Raw genomic sequence first — 24,695 nt, 5'->3', positions numbered from 1 at the left:
AGTGAACTGGCTGTAAAACTGTTGGCTAAGTTACAGACACTCGTGAAAAACTGATGCTGAATATCTGGGAAACATCTCAAACAGCAGTCAGAATGTCATTGTTTGTGACAAACTAGTTGTAAATTTGTTGTAACATTAAAACAGGAGTGACTTATTCTGTGCTCAAAGTGATGCTCGCAGCTACAGTGGTTTTCTCTGTTTGTAAACAAGGATGATGCTGAACAATTCCAGGATTTGCTTTTTTTTCATTGGTCGTTGCGTTACCAAGATAGTGCTATTTTCTGATTGGCTATTGTGTAGCCTTTTTTTTTGATTGGGTGATAAGTGTCAGGCTCGACTAAGAACTCCAGGGGAGACGCGCTTGATTCCTGCAGGGTTCCATAGAGACAGCGGATGATAAATAGTGTTTTTCTGCATGACAAATACAATGTGTGGTGGGAGAGCATGACAAAAGACCAAAATGAGTGACTGTCACGCTCAATGCGTGACACTTGACAGCCCTGTCTTTACATGAGCTAGAAGACGTGTGAGAGCTTTTACCTATTTTAATTTTTTTTAGCATATAGACTTTCTGTTCACTTAAAATCATCAGTAAAATAAAGGACAAAAAAAAAAAACAAAAAACGAAAACGTAAAGCCTTAAATGCTAGATATCCCACTACTGGTATTTCACTGTAAATCACTGCATTGCTCTATATGCCCAGTTGTTTACTCTACAATCCTGTAAAATATAATTAAAAAAATACTTTGCTGTTAAATAAATGCTGTAAATTTACATGCATTCTTTACATTGTATTCAGTCTTAAAGAAGTCTGTTTGATTTCAATTAAATCAGACATATTGCTAGTAAAAGATGAATACATTTTTTATTTTTTTTTACCAAACACAGACTTACTGGAATCCTATTACAAGGTACTGTGCACTATGTATCTAAGCTATTAATGCAAATGGATTATTAATAGGTCATTATCATTTTCATAATTTCCTTCCTTTGACAATGTTGTGTGAGTGTGCGGTGTTGATTTTTTTTCCTCCGTTAATTTCTGAGCACATCGGTTTCTAATAAACGTGGAGCCGCATGAGCATAATTATAGCGGCCATAATTAAACTGGTGGGATTTGCGGGAGAGAGCAGGAGCATTCACAGTGAACAAGTGACAAAAAAGACCACCCGCTTATCCGTTACAAAGAGACAATATGTCAGGGTGGCTGTGGTAATGCAGAGAAGGTGAAAAATGCATTCCCAAATCAAGGAGTATAAGGAATCCATTTTCTTTTGTATAGACAACTTCCTATAATGACGTGAGTGCTGACATACCGTATTTGTGTATTTATGTTGCAATGCAAAGAAAGGGATTATAGGTAAGTACAGTATAACCAGAGGTGTGTAAGGTTTATTATTACTACTATTCCAGTTTCTACTCCTGTTTTTACTCACCGGTTATATTTCTTAGTGATTATATTAGTCATTTAAACACTGAGTGCTATTATTTTTTAACGAATGCAAGAATCGGACAGATTTCGAACAAGATAGGAGGAGTTCAACACAAATGTGAACAATTTTATCTGGTAAAGAAAAGTTAATTTGAATGAGGAAGGACAAAGTACTACAAAAAAAGGGCACTTGCTTGTGGCATTAACTATTTTTGCTTTGGGTCATGTTCCTTTAGCTGAACATAAACCCAATTACGCAAGTTGAAAGAAAGCAATAGGACAATCCATGCTCTTTTCAATTGAAAATAAAAAATAAACAGACAAGAGAAGAGGAATTCTAATTAAGTACAGCTCATATTCATGTTGGCTGATATTCTTTTATTTCTGACCTCGATTTAAAAAATGTAAGCGTTACCCCGTTTTGTTAAAAAAAAAAAAAGCTTATGAAAGACAAAAGTAAGAGCAATGCTGCCACTAATTATTCTCAAGTAAACATTGTTATATACAGTCCTTTATTTCTATTCTACTTACTACAATTAAGCTTTTCTCTTTTTTACTTCTGTACATTCTGTACACAATGCCATTATTTGAAAGCAGGACCATTCTGAAAAGCATCCGCACGCGACTGCAGGATGTGGCTGAGGCAGAAGGATAAATAAGCAAGTCATCAGGAGTCCAAGGACACCTTGTCTCTAACTGACTTGTCTCTAGGATGAGAACCCCACACATTATCCTGTCCATTTGAGATATTTTGTGTTATTCAGAACTGTGCCCAGTTGAACTGCTCAAGTTGTTATTTTTTCCTGTTTCTTGTTCTGTTTCTGTTTGATGCTTGGCCATGCTGTGGCACTCTATTGTTTTGTCATTTATTGACCCCGCTCCTCACCCTCAGATCATTAGCAGGACTGTACTAAAAACAGAGCTGAACGATGGTTAACAGTGGCGCACCGCTGCCAGCTTATTTGCTTTGATGATATTATATTTGCTGTCACTGATTTATGGAGGTGTGCTGGAGCGAAACATTTAGATGACTTGAATTATAGTTCAGCAATCTCATGAAAAGGAAAGAGAGACAGCAAGCAGCATGTTTAATGAAGTGAAGGATTTTTCATGTCCTTGTGTTTTGACACTTGCGAACGGAAAAGGTGTGGGTTGGTGAAATTTCCATGGGAACAAGTTGGAGCTGCTGTACTATTTCTAACTGCCCTCCATCTGAAATAATACAGCAACCGTTAATGTATACACACTGTAAAATCCCACAAGTAAAGTGAGGCAGGATAATACTTCACTTTTAGTGAAACTAGGTTATGAATTCTGTATTATAACATCATTTTACATTTTACAAGCCAGCTTAGGCGCTATAATAATGAATGTTTGCATGATCTGTTCAGATGTGAGAAGGTTGCTTGAATGTGACATTGTTGTGCGTTGTATATACTGTACTGTATGTGCTGCTTCATATTTTTCATATTAGAGAGTTTTAGAGAGTGACGTTTGCAGTTTTACCACCAGTGTATTTGGTGAATTCGGTAGATTGTAATGAAATGGAATGTACACACTCAATGTCTATCAATATAATCGACTATATGGCTAAAAGTTTCCACGCACATTTGATTTTTTTAAACATCTCATTCCAGATGTTCCCATTTGCTGTTATAATCATCTTGTCATCTGAGAAAACTTTTCACTTTTCAACTTTTTAGGAGCTTGACTGTGGTCCACCAGACTGATGTTGGTCCAGTTGTGCTACCATACACCAGACCTTCTTTTTATTAGATACATTGAGATGAATAGGCAACTCATGTAATAACAGTGGTATTTTACAATGTATAAGTACTTTGTATGCTCTGTTGTACGATTTGTTTGAAACAAAAAAAACTGTTAAAAAAACAAATTCAGAGCCTTCTATTGAATGATACAATGAGTTGCATATATATTACACCTCAAGTGTATATTTATTTTTTTCACCGAGCACTGAAATCTGACAGAGTGCAATTTCTCCCTGTTAAAGTCCAATCCTTTTCAATGATATGGTATGTTATAAGCATTTGGATTTTAATGGTCTGCATTACAATGGATCTGTTCTTCAATGCTGCAGATGGTTTTTTGAGCCTACATACACATGCTAAGAGATGCCCATCAAATGTTTCCGCTTGTTTGTGATTGAGATGTTTATGAATGCACTCTTTCAATAGAACCTAAGGTACTAATTCACATAACTAGTAATACAATTTTCAGTATTGATGCTAGAAGACATCTGGTGAAAAAAGAATCAGTTCATAGAGGATAACCAATCTCTATGCAAATCATAGAGACGGCAGTGTCCTCCAGATGTATGCATGGTGGTAAAAATTGAATTTTCTTGTAGTTTCTTTACATCTCATATTTTTGCGAACTGTTTGTTCTGGGCTTTATTCTCTTGTTGAACCATTTTTAACGTTTGTGGTTGTGCTCATACACGTTTGAGTATTCGATTGGTGTTGATTTCTCTGACAATAATGGCCGCTGTAAGACATTTCACAGGTTCATATTAATGTGCTTTCTATATGGAAATATTTTATGTTTATTGAACAAGACTGTGTTCAAGTGTTGAGAGTGCTGTGTAACAGTCAGAGCTAAAGCTGTTTCTTTAGGTGTTTCACTGCCTTGCAATTTTTTGTCTTTCTGCATTAACAGAATGAGGGAAAAAAGCTAGAATTTTGATTTGTTAATTTGCATGATTTGCAGATGTTCCACAGCATTAAACTTAAATATAATTTCATAAAAAAAATTAATTCTTTAATCAGTAAAAAATATGTAATTGTTAGAAGATTTCTAAGGCACTTGTGTAGTAACAACTGTCTCCTACACATCAGTATCACATCACATCGACTTTGATCATTTTCCTATAATTGCACACCCTGTATCACCCTGCAGTAGCTACAATCAATCGTTCTGCCATTTAAAACTTGCTTTCAGCTTGGTATTATAGGTAGAGGATAGAAAAAAGCATTTCCTGGAGTTTCTTCATCCAGAAGATAAAGTGCACAACCTTGTTTAGTTTAGGACGTAAACACATTTTTCCCAACATGACAGTTTTTATATTGCTTGGGTTTCAACAGGTAATTTTATAGTATGTATTAGACAATGTTATCTTTGCATTTGACAGATTCACATATGAGTAAAATCCCAGAGATACAGCAGTAATATTTACATTACTACCCACTAAATTGTAAAACTCATCCAGTCCAAATAAGACAGAAATAAATCCATAATATTTCAAATCTCTATATTTCAAGCTTAAGATATGCCTTAAAATTCCTGTTGGTGATTTTTCCACATTAGCTAACTAACTAGCAAGTTCTGTTAGTGAAGAATATTAATATTTATACATATAAAAAGTCATTCAAAAATGATCACAGAACTCCTAGGTTAGTTCATTAGAGCTCATCTTTGATAAAACACGTCCTAATGCACTGTATCTCTCAGCCTGTGTGCTGTACCGTGGCTCTGGGCAATCTCCCAGGATGCACAATTCTCAGTGACTGAGGTTAATGTGAGGTGGCATGAAAGGCTGTCTTGAGTTGAGAGAGATTTCAAACTCATCATTGTCCTCTCAGACTAAACCCATCACACTCAATCAGCCTCAATGAGATCTCCTGAGCTGAAGCGGCATTAGTGCATCCCCTCACGCTTCATAATTGATAGCTCACCCAAATGAGGATGTATATTTAATCAGGTCATGTAATATACAGGAGCCGTAATAGACCATTCATCTCTGTTAGTGCCATGGCAATCTATACCTCCTCAGAGAGGATGCTCATAGATATAAACCTGTCATCATAGCACATCCTCTCCTCTGACACACACGCACACGTACACAAATCAGAAACTGACACAGAACCAGTAAAAGTGCCCTGCTTATCAGAGGCCTTCAAATTTTTTTTTTTTGAGTCTCTTGGAGCATGAACATGTCCAAGTCACCAGAAACCAAGACATTTAACAGGGGAATGGTTCCACTTGCTGCAGACATCTTGTCAGAACGAGCCAGCAGTGGTGACTTCTGCTTATCGGAAATAGAGCAGGACCAAATCTCAGATAGCAAGTGGACAGTTCACTTCAGTAAGCCTGCACAGCATAAGGTTCACAAACTATCACATTTTTCTTTTCTTTTATAGAAAATCAATTTTAATAAAAAATTCTGATAAAACAGATTAGATATTTTAAGAACTAATTTCATGTAATGGAATGTGAGACGACTAAATATCCAGTAATTTAAAGAAAAATATTAAGAAATTAAGACAAAAATTAATATCTAGTGTTACAGAGCACGAGCATTAAACTTAGCATGTATAATGATGAAGAGTTAATACAAAAGTTGCACACGTTGATAGACCAAGACATGTGCATTAACGTGTGATTGTGTCCTTGAATGTTGATTGTTCAATATCAGCTCGAGCTAGACTCAAAAAGCATTCCATTCCAGTGTCGCTGTCTGGCAGTTTGTGTTGTAAACACACCAGAAATACTGATAAAACCCTGCATTCAATTAATTAAATTATTCCTGTAAAGTCCATGAAAATGTCTTTGTTTTTTTTAGACTTACATGGAGGTGACTGGAGAAGACATTTTTATCTTAGAATAGTATATTAATAAGAGACAGCGCTTATCACGGTGATTGGATTTATATACAGTAGATAACATTATGAACATACTTACTTTGATTTTAGATCTGTAACCAAAGAGTTTATGCGTTATTGGATTATTTTTCAGTCCATGGCCATTCCAAACCATTGCTCACTCAAAACAGAGGATGTTTATTTGATTTGATAATTATATGGTAATATTATTTGATTAAAGGTCAGTAATTATTCCTGGCCATCTCAGTGAGACAGAAATACATCAAATCATTGCTGGGAACCTGCCCTCTAATTTATACTACAGGCAATTGGATATAAAGACCTATTGGCATATTGTTTGAAGTTAGGAAGAAACCTGGGACCCTGGAGGAAGCCTGGGACAGAAAGTAATCAATCCCAGGCTGAACCGTGGACCATGGAGCTGTGAGGCAGCAATGCTTCCAGCTGTCACTTCACAATCCAATCCTGAGCTCGGGTTACTGTCAGTCATGTATAATGGTTGTCTGGTTACTGTCCTCATTATCCTCTGTGCTGCCTCATGAATACATCTTCCATAAATACACATCTGCCCTGAATAGGTCTGATCGCTTCAATCCTCTATGTAAATACAAGCATCAGTCCTCATGGGCATATATGACAAAAAAAATACCTCAAGTGTCCTGATCAGTCTTACTTATTCTGTTGTAAATCATGCAACACTACACTTCAAAATTGATTTAGAATTCACCTCGACTTTGTGTTCTCTCCATGCAATTTCAGTGTTTTCACTCGAGATGCATAGAGCCAGAAGCTGTATAAAAATTTATTTGTTGTTCGGGTTGAGACTCATCAAGCCCAAGAGACAGTCAAGCTCAAGTCAATCTTATACATGTGGAAACACAGTCATCTCCCTGCAGGTCATTAGCTATAACCTACAATTGCCCACGATCACATGTTCTTTCCATCCAGCATAGAGGCTCTGCTTCAGAGGATCTAATGTGGAACATTAGCATCTGTTGCAGTCCAACTGGTTGCCAGCTAATCTCTTCACCACAACAATTGGTCTTTATGGTCAATAAAGCTGCAAGGCCACCCTCTTGTGAGGCATCATGTATGATTTAAGTCTGAGCTCATAAAGTCAGCCTCCAGTGGCCCCTCGGTATTAGTCTAATTGAAACGGAAGCAGCAAGATGATAATGCTATAACAACGCAGCCCCGCTGTGCTGATATGCCAGTAATAAAGCAGAAATTGGATGGATGGCTGGGGTGGTGCTACGATGCCTCATTGACTCTGCAAGAAGAGCACTCCCCCTCTCGGCACTTCGATTAGTTAGCCAGCAGGAGAACAGCCCTCTCACCACATGCCCCAGCAGTGCTAGCGAGGCTCTTTAAGAGCATATGAGAGATAGGGACTATAAGAAGGCTGTGTATTTTGTCAAATTATTCTCAAATAGTCTATTTGAAATATGACAAGTCTATCTTTGGGATATGAATTGTTCTCTATTCAACATCCACATGGTGTTTTGCTTGTTTTTTTGTACTTGGTCTCTTCAGTGTTAGACTCTTCTTAAATGTTGAAGAACATCACCCCTCCAGAGCCTTCTGTAGTAGCTCGGTAGAGGAAAAGAATTGACGTGATTTATCAAACTAAGGCTTTTTTAGAAGGCTCATCAGTCTCCAACAAGACTTGAGTCAACAATGACATTCAATACTATTTGACTGGGTCTCCCACGTTTGTGAAGAATGCTAGAGGGATGAGGATCCGGAGTCTGCCCCAACCTACAAACAGAAGGAACTTCCGACCTCAATTTGGACAGCAAAATCTGTCACTTAAAACAATAAACGGCATTTTCAGGAACATTTAACTAACTGCTAACTTGTGACCCACTCCAAAAAAAGAAAGAAGACGAATTCACTTACACTAGTGCACTTTGCTCCTGTAGCACTTAACTAATAATCTTGTATGGTAGCATGACTTGTATTGTCCTCTGCTTGATATATGGCTTTGATTGTATTTCCTCGTTTGTAAAGCGCTTTGGATAAAATATAATCTGCTAATTAAATAAATGAAGTAAACAGAAATGAATTAATTCATATTCTGAACCTTATATCACAAGGTTACATCCCGTACCCATGCTTTGTAAAGCCTTATGCACATAATTACTGTATGTCATTTTTATACTTATACTTCATGTAGGATTTATGCAGACTGGCCTGGTGGTATGTGTTATAGGACATAAATACATGTATTTGATTTTTTTTAAAGAGTAGTCTCATGCATTATTAATTATAACATTTGTGAGATAGTGTATTTCTCTGCAGCTATTCTTGTGAGATACATTTCCTATATGAGTAGATAACATTGCTACAGAGCTGGCACTGTAACACCACTCAACACTTTTACCTCTTACTCACCATCCTGAAATGTAATTAAAGTGTGGTGTTGGGTGCATTGACAGATGGAGGCAAGTCTGCGATCATCCCTGAGGACTGAGTGCAATACACAGTGTAAAAGTCACTGCATCTGTATCTTTTCCCACTTAAAGTATAAGAAGTTACTGCTGGAGAACTGGAAAATGGTTGATTATGACACAGCCGGGTCAAAGGTCTGGATTTATTGACCTATTTAAGCCTTTAAAAATTTCATCCAGCCCAAGGCTTAGGTGAATCACACAACAGCAAAATCGATGGCCAATCTCTGCTGCATATTTCACCAGCTAACAATAAATCCATGAGCAATAAATTATGCTCCAAGTAGAAAGTTTTAGAAAGATCCATGTTACAAATTGCAAACATCGTTTTTAAATGAGAAAGGAGGCAGACAATGCAGTTGTAAGTTAAATTGTCACTGGTAGAGTAGCCTGAATTCAGTGTCCACCGGGACGTGAACGTGGGAGATTGGGCACGTGTTCATAAAAGCTCCCTCTCTGAGCCTAAGAATAGCTAATCATTTTGACCTGCTTTCACATGTAGCTCCAGTCAGAGCTACTGCTGCCATTTAAGTCTTCCATTTTAGTGTTCTATTGAACCTAGAGACATTTTAATGCACACACAGAGAGAGAGAGAGAGAGAGAGAGAGAGAGAGAGAGAGAGAGAGAGAGAGTGAGAGAGTGTGTAAGTAAGGTGTGAGTAAGGTGCGAGTTAGACAAACTTTCTAACTTTGCATGAAAATCTTCATGAAATATATTTTGCAACCTACTATGAGACCTAAAATGCCATAGCCACACTAGAAAATGCCTGGAACTGTTCAGTTTTCCATTACAGACATTGCAGTGGGTTTTAGCTGTGTGTACTGTGACCTATGTGTTCAGCGTGAATGTGTTCACTATTTTTATTGCTCCATTTATTCCATTATGGACGGTGCATGTCTAATCCATCATTGTCGGAGCCTAATGGGTTGCCTGCTTGCATCCCAGCATGTCTAGTCTGTGAAGAGACATATTGCTTAACATTTGGGTGTATTTATCTTCCTGGGGACACTTGTTCACAGAGAGAGAGAGGGAGAGAGAGAGAGAGAGAGAGAGAGAGAGAGAGAGAGAGAGAGAGAGAGAGAAGAATAGTTTTCCCTGTGCAAGACTGGAGGACAGAGAAAAAAGTGCACAAAAGTGAGCCTGATTGAGAAAGGAAGTGCAAGGTCGAGCGTGTTGAACAATTCAGCTATCGAGTTTTGACTTTCAATCTATATCATAGTTCATATTACAAAAGATTTGAATGATAACATTCAATATGCCATTTTTTCTAGAAATTAGTCAATGTTATAGATGTGTGTGATGTTATTTACGTGTAATATAGTACAGTATTTTATAGCAAAGTATTGCATAACAATATAAATTTTTAATTTTTTTTTATTATTTCAAAGTTCTTTGTTCTGTCTTTGACTATATTTATGACTCTATCTACTTAAATAAGACTTCCATGGTAACATTTTTATAAAAGAAATTTTTATAAAGATTTCTGACATTACAACAGTATAATGAGATTTTAATGATTGACGTGTTTAAAGAAAACATCCAAAGACCTTTAAAATGTTAAAAGGATCTGGCTGTGCTGTGTTTTTTCTACAGCATTTGTCCTGAGCTGTAATTTCCCTGAGCGGCCGGCATACGGTGACGTAACCGTCAGCAGTCTGCACGCGGGAGGAGAAGCTTATTTCTACTGCTTTACTGGCTACCAGATTCAGGGCCCCTCCACCCTCACATGCCTCAATGCTACAACACCACATTGGAATGGAAAAGAACCCAGGTGTCTCGGTGAGTAAGAAACGCCACTTGGTCTAACATTAAATAATGCATCACCTTGTACATTTGCACTACAAGTCAGCAAGGTCACTACACTTTAAATTTATGTTATCAATTAATGAACTCACAAGTGCTACAACAAAACAGAATTAGCTACAGTATATCTACTGTAGATGGCACATTCAATCCCTGATGCTGTCAGGATTTGTGGGAGGGTGGATATGCAATAGCCAATCATGGGTGTCTGGGAGCTCATGTATGCGGAAGAGGGTAGATTTCCTCCAAAAGTGTTACACTGCTTGTAGTGAACAGAGGTGATGGCTAGCTTCATGTGTCTCAGGAAGCAGGTCACTGGTTACACTGGAAAGTTCCATTTATTAAACATATTCATGTAGCATGTGATAGGCACGCTAGTTTAGTGGGTATCAGGATTACATGGCATATGTGCGATTAAGGGTTCAAATCTAAATGCTCCCTGTAGGCACAGAGCTTGTTTGTTTTCCCTGTAGGCTGATTTGCATCTCTAAATTGTGTGTAGTGTGTGTGATTGTGCCTTGTGATGGACTTACACCCGACCTGGTCTGCCTTGTGCCCCAAGTGTTCTGGAATAGTCTCCAGGTTCCCAGAAAATGGACAGAAAATGGATGAAAAACATTCAGCAAGTCACTGGTTATACTGGAGTTTCATTTTATAAGAACATCACATGTAACTAGCAGCTATTCCAGAATATTTATATGTTGTAAAACCATGTAGTACATTAGAACAATAGTACAATATCTGTTTTGTACACTTACTTCACCATTCACAGAGCAAATGTAGAATCTCTATAGATAAATGTTGCTTTCTCCCTCAGCCCAACATTCTAAGTCTGATCTAATCAAGTCAGAATGTAAACAGAACATGGATACTGATTGGACCACCTACAGTAAATTGTACTCATCCAAAGTTCAAGAAGGATCAGAATTTTCTGGCAGATAAAACCTTATAATACAGAGGTCTTGATTTATTTCTGCCTTGAAAATATAAGGCTAGCTGCATTGTAACCTAAAGCTGTACCATATAATAGTCACTTCACCTTAAACATCCTTATCTTCACAAACAACCCTTTCTTTTAACTGAGATGTACTGTCAGTCAGTCCAACAGCTGTCTTGTCGTGCATGCTTATTTACACCACTGTGGAGAAATCTTGTGAGTGCTCAGTAGCAATTATAGTCTCCATTTGTGGCTCTCTGTGAAACACCCACAAGACCTCAGCTCATGCGGATACAATGCCCTCGGTGCTTTCTCTAACATCCAGCAGCACTCAGCCCTGAGTGTAAATATTTTGCCCACACAGGTGTAATTTAACTTGACTGGAGAGCAGCTCTTTTTGCTTTCACTACCTTGTCCTCTAATGTTAATTAGCATTTGATCATTGATTTTGGTTGTAATTGTATTAACCACTTGTGCCTGCAAGGAGTGAATATTAACGACTCTCTCTTGCTTCGAGGCAAACGCCTGAATAACAAGGCTGCATAAATAATCTGTCTTTGAAAGAGAACCCCAAAGCCACAGAAAGTTTTCTTTTTGTCCCTTTTTGGAGCTAAACTGCTTGGTTTACATAAAGGCATCCTGTTTTGATGCTGGATCTCAATCGGTTGTTTGGAGGTGCAGCATTGACTGCATGAACAGCTCAGATGCAGCTACAGCCCTAAAGTTTCTCATTTCCACTATTGATCAAAGGGAAGGAGCTGAAATGTGGCATTTAAGGTGAATGCTGTGGTGATGCTGAATGCTACCGTGGCACAGCTGGCTTGATTACTGATCAGCAAGCAGCCAGGGAGCGATGCTCAAGTTCTGCTTTAATCAGGCGCTGCCTGCCTGGATAACATTCACCTGATTGGCTGTGGTACAGACCCTCTTCAACAGCCATTACTGCTTTTACGAAAAGCTATCGTTGGTCTGTCGGATCTTGAAAATTGGTTTAATTCTACATGGTGTTTTGGTGAATAGACTGTTTAAAGGTGTGTTTTGATGCTGGTAAGCTTGTCGTGTGGTTGTCTGAGTAACACAATGAACATTGAATGAGTTGTGGAAAGCAGAAAAAAAAAATACTTAACCAGAATCGAGCCACCTAAAGAAATGTGACATTTTTAATTAAAAACTGTTCTACACTTGTCCTGGCATTCTGTAAAGGGCGCATTAGGTAGATAAGGAGGCACGTGGCTGCAAAAATGACTGTAGGCTATGAATAAAGGCAGGTATTAGGATAGACATAGTTATCATAGTCATGTTAATTTATTTATTCATCCATTCTTCAGTAATCTCTTAATTCAGAGCAGGGTCATAGAGGATCTGGAGCTAGATCTTTGAGCTTTTTAACATGTTGGTATATTTCAGTGGAATTGGATTTTTAAATGCAATTTTCAGCCCTTTCTCTTTTACAGATATCCTGAAATTAAAATACTAGAACTTTTACTACTGTTTGCATCACTTTGGGAAATCTTTCAAGTTTCTAAAATAGTAGAGAACGTCAGAATTGTTCAATTAAAAGGTCTCCTTTTAGGCAGCAATTTTTGATTAATCAAGCGCATAACTTTTTACACCCTTCAACAGCGGCCTGTGGTGGACTGATAAAGAACGCCTCACTCGGCCGCATCGTGTCTCCTGGTTTCCCCAGTAACTACAGCAACAATCTGACATGCCACTGGGTGCTGGAGGCTCCAGAAGGACAGCGGCTGCATGTTCACTTTGAGAAGGTGGCACTCGCCGAGGATGATGACAGGTTAGTGAATCATCCTGCCTTCTCAAGATTCAGCTCTTACCCTCTTTTACAAACTTAGGCTCTAATGTTAAATATGATTTATCCCTCACATCTACTACCAATGACAGTAGAACAAGCCTTTTCAGGACACTGTGGATCTCTGGATCTGTGTGTGTGTGTGTGTGTGTGTGTGTGTGTGGGTGTTTCATATTTACACTTTTTAAATAATGAAATTTTATCATATTTTCTGATGTAATGCATTAACAGCAGCTGAAGGCTGGTCTAAGGATTCACAGAGGGGATTAAGTTTTATTCTTCGATACCTTCCATTTTGCTAATTAACTTTTATTAGGATACTGGCTGCTCAGCTAGTCAGGAGGATAACAGGCAGCAGCCAAATGACATATTCTGATGCCAAATGGACTGTCTTGCTTTTTGATTTCTCTTCGGAGAAAATGCTGTAAAAGATGTGTGTTCTGTTTGCAGGTTACTCATCAAAAACGGGAACAACATTGACTCTGCAACACTCTATGATTCTTATGAGGTGGAATATTTACCCAACGAGGGCATCGTCAGCACTTCTAGATATCTTTTTATCGAGTTCACCACCGACGGCTCAGGCACCAACACAGGAGCCGCAATCAGATATGAAGGTATGGATATGGCCTCATTCCTGGTTAACAAAGACTCAACTGGGTTTCACATCGTGATGTCTCTCCTACTAACCGAACAAATTCCTGTTCAAGCTCAACAAGACAGGACTGTTCTCAGTAGGGCCGGACTTTTTTGAAAGCCTCTAGAATAGAAGCAGTAATTGCCCCAGCTGAATACCTCAACTGATTGCTGTTCGGTGCTTTATTTTGGCTGGCAGTGGTCTTTTGAGAGTCTCTTAAGGCGCTTTTGTCTGACGACCATGAAGACATGGTTCTGTAGAACAAGCTATTTCAATCTTTCATAATTTCCTGTAATTTTATTATTCTTTAAGGAACTGGCCAAGCACCAATGCTTCAAAAGCATCTTCTTGGTATTGCACTAGATCCAGTTCTCTTTCATCATTTCTTAAAGACAGCTAAGATTTTTATTGAAATGACACTCAGGTCAAATGATGCAGCCAAATGCAAAACTTTACTGTCATTATAGCTAGATTTTGGCTGAAAGTTGTGTTTACAGCAATTTTATTCCTTTAATATGTATAGCTGCATTTATCATGTTTCACATTTTAGTACCTGAAGCATTCAATCGTCCAATCTGAAGAGCTTAATCTTGTTTTCCACAATACAATCAGATTACACTCTCCCCGGTTGGCTAACTTCGGCAGTGACCTTTATCAATCCCAAGTTATATAAAGACTGAATAATTAAAACCAGCCTGCCACAAATGGTCCGTATAAACATGTTTCATATCCTCATGTAACACGATTGATATACCAGCAAGACATTTAGCATTAATTTGCGGTGACTGATTTTGAATTGTTTTGTGCATCACCGTTTAGATGTACTTATTTTGTACAGATCCATGTAAGATTTCATTACACAATGCTCTGGGAGCTTTAAATATGCATATGCCCTGCTTTGCTGTTTAGAAATGTACAATTGTGATAACACGTGTGGGGAAAAAACTGCAAACTGATTTACTGCAGTGTCTGTGGAGGTCCATCAAATGAACAAACGTGTCTGTTTTGCATATCTAATGTTAATGAATATGCAATTTGGGGCATTTCTACCTAAAGGTGCAAATTACAGGGAAATGTCAATGCAAATAGAGTCACTTGACACCCTCAGAGAGTCAACCCCTTTTTACCAGAACCTTGGCAATCGACTTTTCCGAATTTTTTAATCAGTATAAACAAATGAATTACTTTATCGCCGCAGGTCTAATATTAGTCAGAGCACTGTTGGTTTTCAGTGTGAGACATTTTTACCGTTGTTGGGATAATCTTACACTGAATTTCAGTTGTTGACGTTAATGCCTACAATTTTTAGATGCTTATGTTTAAGCACTCGGGGTGACTCAGAGAGCAAAATTGGGTTTTATATCACCATTTACTTCTATATTTGTGTGAAAGAAAACAAGCGTTTTTTTGTTTGTGTGTCTCTTTTAACATTTTCCTATGAAACTTTTGCCACTAGTAGGCTAGGTAAAAATAGAAATATATATAAAAAACAGTCTTTAAGAGTTGAGCGTTTGCTTTCATGTGAGCCGTTAGCTGACACTGTAAAGTGTGACACGACAAAGACATTCAGTGCTGAACATGGACACCACAAAACAGGCTCAGATTTCATTTTTGTCCTCTGATAAAAAGAGTTGAGTTCAAATTAATGTGCAAATGAATAAAATTAACTAAAGACTGGACAGCAAATATGTTTGTGTTTAGTTCAGGCTGTTTAGTTGAGGCATGCAAGCTACATATTTCCTTGTAGAAAGCTTAAATGACGACAGTCGGATAGTTTGGTAATATGGAAGGCAACATCAGCAGTAGATGAAAATGTACAGTATCCATTCCATTTGTGTTGTTGATGTCAGAGACTGAATAATGCATGTGGACAGATTGGAGGCTGATGAGATTGGACCATGGTGCTGTAATTTGCAGAATCACCTGTGTGTGCTATAGAGTCGAGTTGAGCTGAATTCAAAACATCCTGGAAGCCCCACAGACTGAGGAATGATCTATTCCAGCATGGCAGTGAATGAAACAGTACCAGGAGGCATATCAAGGCCAGTCTGGATTCTAAAAAATGCTCATTTAATTTCCTGCTCTACATTCCAGTATGAGAAAATACGCTGGCAACAAATCAACCAGGCCCATGTGAGCTTGTTAATGTAGATTTATTTATGAAGCAAGGCTATATTGCTTGACAAAGCTATAAAGCAACTGGTGGTAAGAGGGATTAGCAGACTGCTAGACCTTGGAACAGCTTTTGAAACATGACAGCTTTTGTGACAGAATAAAATATATTTGTGTGATACATTGAAATACGTATTTAAAAAGGTTGGTGAATCTGTGGAAGAGTGAAAATAATATATTTTCACGCTATGTTGAAAATGTTTTAAAATGTTTAGAAAAAGCAAATAGGTTATTTAAAGAATTTTGGTTAATCTGTGATCGATTAGTTTGGTTTTGTCTTGTTGAACACTAGGAGGAGAACTCGCTGTGTTTCTCGATTCGACATAAAGTTTGGAGTATGGAAACATCGTCGAGTGTGAACGTGTCTAATCTCCTTCCCTTTTTCAGGGCTGTAACACTTTAATGTACTCAGCATTTAGTCCATTTTAATCGAAAGTTTCCCGCTGACCGTGTTTCATTTAGAAGATGAAAACTCAATTTCAGATGAAAACTACTGATCGCTTAGACGTGACACCACCTCGCTCAATCAGTCTTGATGCTAAGTCAGATTTATGGTCTGATTGCAGTGACAAAGTAATTCCACCCTAAAGTGACACAACTACAGGAAGTTAAGCAAACTAAGCTTAAGGACAGAGCTGTTATTTCCCTTTTTCCCTTTTGTCTGTTGCTGTATTTCTGTCTAATGACTGAAAATGATGTTCGAGTGTGGTTTAAGCTCTACGCATGACACAGCTAACATTTTTTACTTTTATGTGTTACTAATATGTGAACGCACTCTAATATGCAAATGGTACAGATTCTATTTTCATATCTGTACTTTTTCTATACAGATTTATTGTTATGTTTGTTAGAATTTAAAAGCGTTTGCTCTTGCTGTGTGTTTGTGTATTTGCAGCTTTCGCACTGGGGCATTGCTATGAGCCTTTTGTCAAGTATGGCAACTTCACCAGCAGTGACAATAGCTATGGTGTTGGTGCAGTGGTGGAGTTCAGCTGCAATTCGGGATACACGCTGGAACAAGGTTCAGTTATCATCGAGTGCATGGACCCCAAAAACCCCCAGTGGAATGAGACTGAGCCTGCCTGCCGAGGTCTGTGCAGTGTGTGTGTGTGTGTGTGTGTGTGTGTCTGTGTCTGTGTGTGTGTGTGTGTGTGTGTGTGTGGAGTGGGGTGTGGGGGTTTCTCATGCACCTTAAGATTTAACATAGTGGTGCTTACAGTAATAAGTACCTGTAATTGGCTCTAGACTCAATTAAGCTGGTTATGTAAAGTAATGATGGACCGGATCATTTCAGCACCATAAATGTGACAGTTTTTCAGTGCAAATTTACCTGGTTTCAGCCTCCAGTGCACTTGGCTGCAGACTATTGTAGTGATAAAAGAATTTATCCATGAATGGAATCCATGAGTCTAGAGATAAAGAGTTGGAAAGTTGGCAAGAAAATATTGTAAACAGAAAGCCCAAACACACAATGCTGCAATCTTATCTGATCCCATGCTTGGTTGCATTGCTCAAAGCGCACAATGGAAATTGGTTTTAAAGGATTTAATCACAAAGGCTGCAGCATTGGGTCAAGACAAACACTTTTCTGGTTCAAAATATTATGTTTCTGCACGGTTGAACCAACATCGGGCAAGATAGAAGCAAAAAAAAAACAAAAAACTGGAGGTCATGCAGTTTGTGAGTTTGTTTCTGGGTGATTTTATTGGATGTATCTCCTGGATGTACCTTACATTAATTCAGACCTTCAGGTTTCCCACAGCTCCTGGACCCAGGCTCACCCTTGACATTGTTGGATGAATTTTAATTGCCTTAAGCTTTGCAATAACTGTCTTTAAATTGTGCTTTTTTTTTTTTTTTACATCATTTACATTTGTTTCTGTTCTTTTTGAAGATATATGCCCTTTTGCAGTATGTGGGTGTCTGTGTGAGTAATTTGTGTGTGTGTGTGTGTGTGTGTGTGTGTGTGTGTGTGTGTGTGTGTGTGTGTGTGTGTGTGTGTGTGTGTGTGTGTGTGTGTGTGTGCGTGTGTGTGTTATTTCAGCGGTGTGTAGTGGGGAGATCACTGATTCGGCTGGAGTGGTGCTGTCTCCGAACTGGCCTGAAGCTTATGATAAAGGCCAGGACTGCATCTGGGGAATCCATGTGGAGGAGGACAAGCGGATCATGCTGGACATCCAAATGTGCGTTAATAAATTAGTCTATTCTTACTGCTGAATCTTCTTTTTTAACCCTTAGTTGACTGTTTTGGGGGGCACGTGGCTTCCTTCGGGTACACCGGTTTTCTCCCCCAGTCCAAAGACTTGCAGGGTATTGGAATCTCTGGAAAATTGTCTGTAGTGGGTGATTGTGTGAGTGAATGAGAGTGTGTGTGCCCTGCAATGGGTTGGCACTCCATCCAGGGTGTATCCTGCCTTGATGCCCGATGACGCCTGAGATAGGCACAGGCTCCCCGTGACCCGAAAAGTTCGAATAAGCGGTAGAAAATGAGTGAGTGAGAGAGAGTGAGAGTTGTCTGTTTTATACCTGGGAAGGGAATTCATTTACGTATTCCTTGGAGGATTATTCAAATTCAGATTTTATTTGTGACATACACACTCGAATTTCTTCCACGATCAATGAAGAATCTCTATCTATCTATCTATCTATCTATCTATCTATCTATCTATCTATCTATCTATCTATCTATCTATCTATCTATCTATCTATCTATCTATCTATCTATCTATCTATCTATCTATCTATCTATCTATCTATCTATCTATCTATCTACATGTAGTGAAGTCCATTACCATAAAAAATGCTATGTTAATGTGATTAAATAAAGAGGAACTAAAAAAAGTCAAATGAAATGTAAACGAGTAAATAAAGAATAATAATACACTAAGAATAGAATTTTAATCATATGAAAGTCAAAATAGAATATATTATACACATGGGAAAAAAGAAAAAATGTATATGGAAAAATCTAAAATGTTTGTATGAATGGAGTTCGGTTGTAGAATAATGTCTAAAAAAAGGAGGTTGTGTGTTGAGGAGTCTTGTGCAGAGAAAGTCCAGGTATTAAGTATTGTCCTAATTGAGGGGTTGAAAGGCCTGTGGGAAGAAGCTCCTTCACATTCTCTCTGTGCTTGCCTTTAATTATTATTATCATAGCACAGTACTGTAGTTTTCATACTAAAGCTTCCATTTATCATTTTTAGAAGTGACCTGTGCTCTTCGTGTCATTTCAAACATACCTTAAAACTGAGTTATATTGTTGGCATGTTATAGAGCTCCATGGCATGTAATCCATGCATGACGTTTATCCAGCTCTGAAATTAGCTCTGACCTTAGCCTCAGTCACAATTCATGCATGATTCATCAGATCTTCATTTTCAATTTATTTCATTCGACTCCTTTAACATTTAGTGGGATTCAGATATCTGATTTATATACAGTATGTAAATTATATAGTGTATTTTCATGTAGGGCAAGAGTCATAAATAATATAAGGTTAAGATCTTTATGTGTGCGTGTGTGTGTGTGCGTGTGTGTGTGTCTGTGCGTGCGTGCGTGCGTGCGTGTGTGTGTGTGTGTGTGTGTGTGTGTGTGTGTGTGTGTGTGTGTGTGTGTGTGTGTGTGTGTGTGTGTGTGTGTGTGCCAGTAAAAATGCCAGGAGGTCTGTGGTTCCTATAAAATTTAGCTTTCCCCTGATCCCTGGCCCATGGCTCACCCTACATTAGCTGGAGGAGTATGAAGTCATCGGATAAGCGGTAGAAAATGAGTGAGTGAGTGAGTATGAAGTCACATACATTTTGAACAATGATAAAATTGCTATTTTAGTTTATTCCTCCTGTGTTTTCAGGCTTTAAAGCTCCAGTCTTAAATAATCAGAGCTTTTTATATAAGACCTTATAAATAGAGTGAGAATTTATTGCAGAGCAAATTTAATAGATATGTATAATATATCAGTACATCACAGACTTGGTTTGGTTTCAGATTTTGGTTTGGCTTGATTCTGTTGAACCCTGGTGCATTTGTGGAGTCACTTACATCATCACAAACACAACGTGATGTAAAAATGTTGGTGCTATTATATGCAGTTAGGCATCTCACATCTTCTGTCTCCAACAGCATTCCCCTGTCACTCATGCTACACGTGTTGTGGAAATGAATCATGTCACTTTCAGCTAAAACACACGTTCAGGTTACTTGACTTTGTGTAAAAGTGCAGACTCGAGTACTACTGCGTTCACGGGAATCACATCACATTCTACATTCAGTCTCAGGTTTGGTACCATGGTGCACTTCATGGTGTGCTAATGCAACTGATGTTGCAAATAGTGTGGAAGATTAATAGTTTAGCTTGTTAATAATGTGTTTTGTAGAATCTCTTGTAAATCCTATGCCTTTTACAGGAAAAACATCCATCTAGCACAACAAAATATTTCTTCGCTTCTTTTTCTCTTGCTTCTTTTGTCTCTCTAGAACAGAGGTCATAAACTGACAGACGAGCACTCAAAACTTCCGTTTCAGTGCAAAGGTCCAAACAGATTAATAAATAAAAACTGGCTATAGGTCAGTGACTCCAGTTTTTTAAGTATGAATCAACTCTGCATTTGTAAGATAGAAACAGGAAGCAAGAAGCTCTCACACTGCCTCATAACAGCCCAGGATGCAACACCTATCTTATCTGTTCAATCAAAACTGTAATGTGAGACCTAATCATGTTAAATCAGTTTTTTTTTTTAAACTTACATCTCATTTAATACAATTAAGCAATTGAGGGTTAAGGGCCCCGCTCAGGGGCAGAGCGGTGATAGCTTGGTGGGCCTGGGATCTGAACTAGTGACCTTCAGATTGGTTGACCAACACCTTAACCACTAGGCTACCACATCCCCATTTATGGTCATATAAATTTCTATATTTACAATATAATAATTATTATATTATAATTATAATATTATAATTATTTCATATATATATATATATATATATATATATATATATATATATATATATATATATATATATATATATATATATATATATATATATATATATATGAAACACACATACTCACACACACACATATTTATATCTATATAGATAGATAGATAGATAGATAGATAGATAGATAGATAGATAGATAGATAGATAGATAGATAGATAGATAGATAGATAGATAGATAGATAGATAGATAATGTGAGAGGTTGGTAAGGAAGCCTTATTTTCTAATACTATAGTAGTGGTTTATAATTTTGTGCTGCAGAATGTTGAACATTTTGCAGTCAGATGCTGGTATCATGCGTGAGAGCTCCTTCTTTGTTGCTCACAGATATTCAGTCTGTGCTAATCAATGGACTTTTGGGACAAGTTCAGTTAGTGATTGTCTCTATAGGAGCCCTTTTTACATCTTTCCCTGTTAGTCACTGCTTCGGCTTTCATTCCAGTATTATAGATCTTTTACCTAAGGCTTTCTATCAGTGTCCCTGCAGGGACTTGTTTACTTTACTAGAATAATTCTACATGTCTTTTAAAGGCTGGAAAGCGCTATGGCTCCATCGCAGTCATTTTTAAACATTTTAGAGTTCTATAAATGCATAATCATCCCCAGACAGTATGTATAAAATAAAAGTTATAGTTAACGGCATGTTGTTATAGGAAAATATCAAGAGCAGGTTGGTGTGATGGAAAGAATTAAAGAATTACATGTCATACCTTTTATACATTGTTGAGGAGTCACTGTGAGACAAGTTTCTGCTTTTGCTCATATGCACTACACAGTGGCGGTTCTAGTATTTTTCTGTAACAGGGGCCATTAAGGGGCCACATGTTACATTCAGGGGCCAAGTACAGGGTACATTCAAGCACACAAAATAATTTATTCAGTACAGTGCAAATACATTTCGGTCAGTCATTCCTTTTTCAAATGCTCGAGTGCCGCCAATTGTTTGGGGGTGGAATTGCATCTGTGATCGTTGTGAAAAATTGCTCTTCTCGTCGACGATTGATGGAACGGGGGCTAATCAGGGGCCAATCAGATTTCAGCAGGGGCCAGGGCCCCTGTGGCCCCACCTCTAGAACTGCAACTACATAACTTAGTTCTTTCAATTGTACATCATGCATATTATCATGTTACAAAGCCTTTTATCCTGAAGTCTTTCCCTTGGCAGAAAACAACTTGTTTGTGACTCACCAAATGTCACTTGATCCTTTCATAAACGTTAAATAAAAATCCCCTAAACAGAAACCTTCACTTTATTAACATTTATTATTTATCAAATAGGTTTTCTTAGATAAACAATAGTAGATAGAGCCAAACAGGAGCATGAATCAGATATAGAGTGGATCAAATCAGATGCCTTCACACATTTTCACTTTAGAAGTCAGGTTTTTTAGACATTGGTTGTAACTGTAATTGAGACTGTGCTTCTCAGATTGCAATACTATTGCAGAGCTTCAACCAGTCCCAAATGACCAGTTCAGTCCCAGCTCACTGGCTTTACTTCCAAAGTGAAATAAGTACAATACAGCCTTTGGCAAGCTCAGAGATGACGGTGTCAAGGGGACTAATTTTAAGACCTTGAACATATTCTTTGAGATTTTATCCTACTTCTGAATAACCCTGCTGCCTAGTTTCATTTCTCACTGATGCAAGACCTTATTAAAAGTGTATCAAATACAAATATTTATTACTAGTACAAACATATTAAAAAAAATTCAGTTTAACTGCAGTTGGGCCGGTTATAAAGATACAAAGTTGAGACATGCACAATTGAAAATGGTTTGTTTGAAAGATTGTTGGCACAGACTTGAAAGATCTGACCTGGAGAATATATCGACAAAAAAATTCAATCTGTTTTCCACTGAGAAAAAAAAACATACACTACAATAGGGGTGTAACAGCAGTTAAAATATGTCAATAAATATTTACTTACGTTCACGAGTCCTGAGGTTCAGCATTGTCCTTGCACCAGCAGATCCTCTGAAAATATTCCTCCTGCTCTTAGAAGAATCAATGGTACAAATTTACAAATAAAACAGACTGAAAAGTTCATGCGCAGCTTGTTACTCTAAATTGTTAGCAGGTTTGAATGTAGTGAATGGTCCACTGGGTAACTGGTTTCCAGTAAAGTCTGTATTTTTATGATAGCTTCAGGATTCAGATTCCCTCATCAATCAGACTGGGTGACTGGAATATGACATCATTACTGTCATACAGTACAGACCAAAAGTTTGGACACACCTTCTCATACAAAGAGTTTTCTTTATTTTCATGACTATGAAAATTGTAGATTCACACTGAAGGCATCAAAACTATGAATTAACACATGCGGAATTATATACGTACATAACAAAAAAGTGTGAAACAACTGAAAATATGTCATATTCTAGGTTCTTCAAAGTCACCACCTTTTGCTTTGATTACTGCTTTGCACACTCTTGGCATTCTCTTGATGAGCTTCAAGAGGTACAGTAGTCACCTGAAATGGTCTACCAACAGTCTTGAAGGAGTTCCCAGGGATGCTTAGCACTTGTTGGCCCTTTTGCCTTCACTCTGCGGTCCAGCTCATCCCAAACCATCTCGATTGGGTTCAGGTCCAGTGACTGTGGAGGCCAGGTCATCTGGTGCAGCACCCCATCACTCTCCTTCATGGTCAAATAGCCCTTACACAGCCTGGAGGTGTGTTTGGGGTCACTGTCCTGTTGAAAAGGTGGTGTGTCCAAACTTTTGGAAGGTGTGTCCAAACTTTTGGTCTGTACTGTATACTGTGAACATTATTATACACATTTTGTAACATAATCAGGTGAAGATGTCTGATTAAGAAATGTCACTGGAAATTAAAAACTTAAATACTGTTTGTTCTGTTTTCCCTCCTTTTCTCTGAAATTTTTGAACCTACAGTGATACTTCTTTGTTGTTGTTGGCACTTTGTTAGTAAAACCGCAGCAGAATTATGCACCATTATATAAATTATGTTTTCAATCACTGTGATAGATTTTTGCCATGTTGCACATAACAAGTGAATTTCAAGTAAACTGTCTCAGCAGAAAGAAATATGTCCACATATTTTTCCTTGAAAATCCTACGTAGGCGACAGATGTTGTAGCTCGTGTTCCTATCACGGGCAAGAAAAAAAATATGGTGATCGAGGAAATAGTTTGCATATCAACAGGCGGCAGCAGACAAAGGTTAATAATAGACTCCACAGTAAGCCAATTATTAAATTGGGTGTTTGTTGTTTTTTGTTTTTTTTAAACGAATGCGGAATCAATTATGTGGAGCAGGAGAGCGAATGTCGAGTGTGATTGCTCAGTCAGGTGAGGCTACACAATACAAAACCCTGCTGTGTCAGCCACTGATAGATTATTCATGCATTCAGTAATTTAGTATGCCTTAATTAAGATTCATTCATTTGCATGTTTCTTCCTGCTTGTATATTATTTTTTTCTTGCACCACTTACATTGTTTAGCTGTGTAATAAATGACATCCTGGATGTTTTGCAGGAGAAGCTGCCAGCATAATTAATTTCCCGTTCATTTGGTGGTTGGGGTGGAGAATGTGGGACGGACGATAGCTTCAGCACTCAGGGCTTCTCCATCTGTTGCTAGAGCTGATGATGAAAATACGGCCTGTCTATTTATGCAAAGTCAATGCAGTGCCTTCTGTCTTAACTCACGCCTTTTCAACAGCCAGCCATGTCGGCTTTTTATGTATTTCTCTTCACTGACGATGGGGGTGGGGGTGGGGGGGGTTGTGTGTGCTTCATGGTGGCACTCTTTCCTCCCCACTTCAGAAAAACTCAATTAGTCAAACTGCTACTACTGTCACACTAAATGACAATTATA

General features: G+C 38.0%; 1 protein-coding gene across 9 annotated transcripts in view; it reads left to right on the top strand.

The window, feature by feature from the left end:
• Window positions 1-24,695, top strand: part of sez6b (seizure related 6 homolog b) — a 154,054-nt gene that overhangs the window by 113,172 nt on the left and 16,187 nt on the right. For all 9 annotated transcript variants that reach the window (XM_027147813.2, XM_027147814.2, XM_027147810.2 and 6 more), the window contains exons 5-9: window positions 10,096-10,281; window positions 12,866-13,034; window positions 13,500-13,666; window positions 16,754-16,948; window positions 17,903-18,041. In XM_027147813.2, the coding sequence (XP_027003614.1) occupies window positions 10,096-10,281; window positions 12,866-13,034; window positions 13,500-13,666; window positions 16,754-16,948; window positions 17,903-18,041 (856 nt within the window). The remainder of the gene's footprint in view (window positions 1-10,095; window positions 10,282-12,865; window positions 13,035-13,499; window positions 13,667-16,753; window positions 16,949-17,902; window positions 18,042-24,695) is intronic.

The sequence above is a fragment of the Tachysurus fulvidraco genome, chromosome 11 (assembly GCF_022655615.1).
Source record: "Tachysurus fulvidraco isolate hzauxx_2018 chromosome 11, HZAU_PFXX_2.0, whole genome shotgun sequence".
Classification (NCBI taxonomy): domain Eukaryota; kingdom Metazoa; phylum Chordata; class Actinopteri; order Siluriformes; family Bagridae; genus Tachysurus; species Tachysurus fulvidraco.
This window is presented reverse-complemented; position numbering and strand designations above follow the sequence as displayed.